The 4143-nt window shown below is 48.7% G+C and overlaps 2 protein-coding genes across 2 annotated transcripts; one reads left to right on the top strand and one right to left on the bottom strand.

Moving 5' to 3' along the window:
- Positions 1–742: 742 nt before the first annotated feature.
- Positions 743–1540, bottom strand: LAJ45_10119 (uncharacterized protein; the record flags this gene model as incomplete). Its single annotated transcript, XM_046119650.1, has 1 exon — positions 743–1540. One exon carries the CDS (start codon positions 1538–1540, stop codon positions 743–745), a length of 798 nt encoding a protein of 265 aa, XP_045967100.1.
- A 205-nt stretch (positions 1541–1745) lies between these two features.
- Positions 1746–2075, top strand: LAJ45_10118 (uncharacterized protein; the record flags this gene model as incomplete). The annotated part of the gene is made up of 1 exon (XM_046119649.1): positions 1746–2075. The coding sequence occupies one exon, from the start codon at positions 1746–1748 to the stop codon at positions 2073–2075; it is 330 nt and encodes a 109-aa protein (XP_045967099.1).
- Positions 2076–4143: the final 2068 nt, after the last annotated feature.

The raw sequence follows: 4143 nt of genomic DNA, 5'->3' as shown, positions 1-4143 counted from the left end.
GTCTAACATCTCATGCCGTTGTGCGGAAGCGGGCGAAGACCTCGCCGGATGGGGAGTCGATTAACTCCCAGGGTGTGAACATCCCCGTCTGCCCCCTACATTTACCAATCGCTGACTCTTCACATCAGGCAATAATCAGGACCCGAGTGCCAGTTCGAATATCAGGACCACGCTATTTTATTCTTACCTGGGCACACCGTATTCCCTGGATTTCTTTGCTCACATTAAGCGCAGCATGTATGTGAGTGTCTACGGAGTGAGTCTCTGAACATCGCGAATTTGACAACGTTCATCCTTCCAAGGGATACCGGGCCCCATACATGATAGCCTATAGATACTAATGAATGTAGTTATATTCCTACTTATCGATCGGGCTGCCAAACCCAGCAATGTACTCAGGGTGTCGGAAAGTGATTTCACATTTGGTGACACCTCACCCACGAGAGAATTAATCTTCCCGCAAGTTGATCTTAAGGTCAATTTAAGCGCGCAGATTCCTTTCATAATGGTGAGATAGATAAGCAAGGTTTATCATTGATACCTTTTGGTTTTTTGCTGTTGGTTTTCGCTACCTAATAGTGATGTCTTGCTTGAAGAATGGATATTTCATATTGCTACAGGGCAGGAATAGCAGGTCACAGTAAACTGCAAGAGGCAAGCTGGGTGATAAGTGTTAACTTGACGTCATTATTCATAAGAAGAAAAACACTGAAGACAAAGAGGATCAACCCTAATCAAGACCTCAATCATTCACAGACTGGTCTATTCCCATCCCTTGCACCGTCTCCCTCACTGTATCCTCCATCTCCATGAATGTATCATTCAGGAACTCATACTGGACCGTCGCTATCTCAGGCTCCACATATATTACATCCACCCATACCAGAATCAGGGACAATATCCGGTCCACGAACTGCAGGAGAATATGCCAACGACGGGCAGCCCTGCGTATAAATTCAACCATGTCCCGAATCATGCCCCCATACACAGAATAAGTCACTTTCAATGACAATTCCAGAGTCTGCAGCCTTGCCTCAAAGCTCTTCGTGTACGGATCAAAGTTGAGAAAGACGACGGAGTCCCGATAACAAACCGTCTTGCTATTTCTAAAGTTACTGATCTTCTGAATGGTACTCTGGGCAAAAGCTCTTAGGCCAAGGGTATGGGGCACTTCCAGGTGGGTGAGAAGTCTCTCGGGGGCTGAGATATCTCTGGGTATATTGAATGATTTAGACATGTTCGTTTGGACCGAAGGAATGAGCCATGTCGCACGCTTCTCGAAGACAGCGCTCATAACCTTGGAGAAGTGGATATCTTTACCATGTACGTCCCCTGCCAGAGGCTCTCCGCTGGTAAGCCTCTCGCTGACACGCTTCTGCGCTATGTTACGTGCCCAAAAGATGGTGAGGCGGAGGTTTTCGCGGAGGAGCGAAAGTTGCTGAACATTCCGTTCGGGCATGTTTGTGGGGAAGTTGTTTTGGACTTCATTAGGCTCTAGATTGTGCCATGGGGAGGTGCTAATGGGGACTATAGAAGCCATGCTCACACGGAGAACAATGAGGAGGGGAGGATGAAGAGGAGGCGATGGTGGTGGTGGTGGTGATCATGGTAGCGGTGGTGGTGGTGGTGGAGGCGGAAGAGACAGAGTTGGTGGCGTCGGCACGGGGGGGGGAAGCCTGAAAACACTCTACTTCATCGGTTTCGACCCCTGCGTAAGAGACGAGCTCGCGCCCAAGCTTGAAAAGATGAAAAAGAGCATGGGTACCTTCCAAATGTGGGCCAGCGGCTTAACCGATCAAACTGTCGACGAGATGATCAAAACCGACGCCTTCAAATCCACACCCGGGTCACGAAAATACAACACCGAGATATCACGTTACCGCAACACTGTCCTCGAAGCCGTGCTGAGCACTCGAACAGTGTGCCTGAGCAGTACTATTAATTCCATGCATATTAAAAACTACCCCACTTCAACTCCACACCTGCATAAGGTCGTCTTCGCTCCGGCGTTCCAGGGACCCCCGGTGCTGGAGGAAATTACTCAGTCTCTAGAGGGTGTTTTCAGTCTATGGTGAGAAGCATGAAAGATTCGCAGAGCGACATTCCTAGACTTTCTATCCTTGCTACTGTGTATATATATGACAAGTCCACGAATGCGGTAGATGCAAAACTCCGACTCATTACTTTCGACATGGAGGCAACCACGGTAAAGATTCCACGGGGGAAGCTATTGGGTGGGCTATTGGGTAATAGAACGAAAAAGAGATGAAGATGCAGTTTAATGGTACAGAGTGGGAGTTTTCGCCAGCCATTTGGGATGAGGTGTATCCAGAGGTCCACCCAGATATCATTCAGAGGGGGAAGAAGCTTCTAAAGACGAAGCTCGACGTGCCGATCAACTGAACAATACCGGGATCTTTATTGTCATGGTGTTACGGGTTAGAATCCATACCCAGCGCCTTGTCATTTCTGCGATATTCGTTGGAAAGTTAATTTATTCGTTCTTTATGTTTATACTTCTATGTGCTTTGAGCGGTCTATCCCCTGTGGTGACATTGTGATCAGTGTCCAAAGCAATGATTTATACAGCTTGAGGAGGAGGAAGAGGAGGAGCAGCCCTTAGATATGTTTCTATAATAATTATATCAGTTGCGGTATAGCCATAATGAGCCTCACTGGGTGATATGGTGGATGCCATGGAACGCGATTTTTGGGTGGGAAGGAGTGAATCCGTGCTGATTCGCACCCAATACCTAGTTTGTTATTTGCCAGGTGATCATGAACAAACGATGATTTACGACCAACACTTGTCCATCGCACCCTCTCCTTATAGCTGCCTACCCTCTCACCCAACCTCAACAGCCGTCATCCGTAGCTACAACATTAGTGGCCCATAACGAACTCAGATCTCGAGTCAAAAACAGCGTTGTGAACTCAGCCTGTCATAAACAGCAGTTTTAACTGTCAGCGTCATGAACTAGCCCTGATGTCCGCCCCAATTTTACCCTAACCCACCCTTACTCCATTTTTTTTATTTAAATTCCGATTTTTACACCCCAAATTACCCTAACCCATCCCAAGAATTTTCTACCACCGACTAGTTCACGGCTATGACACCCAGCTTCCCTCAAGCCAGTTTCTTCAACCAGTTTAAAACTGTCTGTCAGCAACTCAGTTTGAAACTTCGTCACGAGCCCCTACGTGACAACATACGTCAGCACCCCTGCACCAGGCGGCGGGTCGGGCCGTCCCGCGAGCGGGTCTCCTAGCGCAGTTTAAATTCGCTTATCTTATCAATCTGATCCAGCACAACACACCCCCCCCACACATAGGTATGTACCACACCCCCGCTACCTACACAGCGCCACCCCTCCAAGATCCTGTTAAATTCTTCCGCCACTAGTTCTATTAAACTAGTTGTTCTCTATTTACTAAAGGGTGCTTGTGGGTGATCCCCACATTTGGGGAGTCCGCCCCGGGGGAGTGTGTTCTGGGGACTGGGCAATAAGTGTGTTGGGTGTGTTGACCTGCGCAGGCGGGCAGTCGGGGGCAGGGAACCCCGGGTTGGAGGGGGGGGTTGGATGGGGAGTAGGGACAACAACAGAGTCTTTTAACACCGACCGTAGGTGTGATATGTCATTTTCAATCACAAGACTTAGAAATACGCTTGAAGACACTTTGAGTCCCCGATATTGAGGATTACGCCGTCAAGATATTCCCTCTAATGTATGCGCAATGGTCTTGGGTGTTTTTAGTTTTTGGGATAGAAGCGGTGGGGAGCTTGGCGGACTCGGTGTCAAGTTGCAAGGGTTAAGTGGTTGTAGCTAGGCGGAGGATATGTGTTAGTTAGACGCCTACCAGGCCTCCTCCGGCGACGGATCCAAGGCAGGTAGCCATAGAGCTAGAAACGAAAAAAACCTGGCTCTCCGCGAAAGCCACAGGAAGGTTGAGTTTGCGTATGGTTCGATACTAGCACCACGCTGGGCTTGGTTAGATAATGCGGTATCGCACAGTGTGGCGGCCTAATAATGGCTGGTGCTGATGGGCTTGTGTCGGTTATTTGACCTATGGTGGGGGAAGCCTTGTCACGGAGTAGTTTGGACACCTCAACTTTGGCCGCTTATAGCTCATCAACAACCACAC

This window comes from Morchella importuna (assembly GCF_003444635.1).
Source record: "Morchella importuna strain M04M26 chromosome Unknown Morimp01GS042, whole genome shotgun sequence".
Taxonomy (NCBI): domain Eukaryota; kingdom Fungi; phylum Ascomycota; class Pezizomycetes; order Pezizales; family Morchellaceae; genus Morchella; species Morchella importuna.
This window is presented reverse-complemented; position numbering and strand designations above follow the sequence as displayed.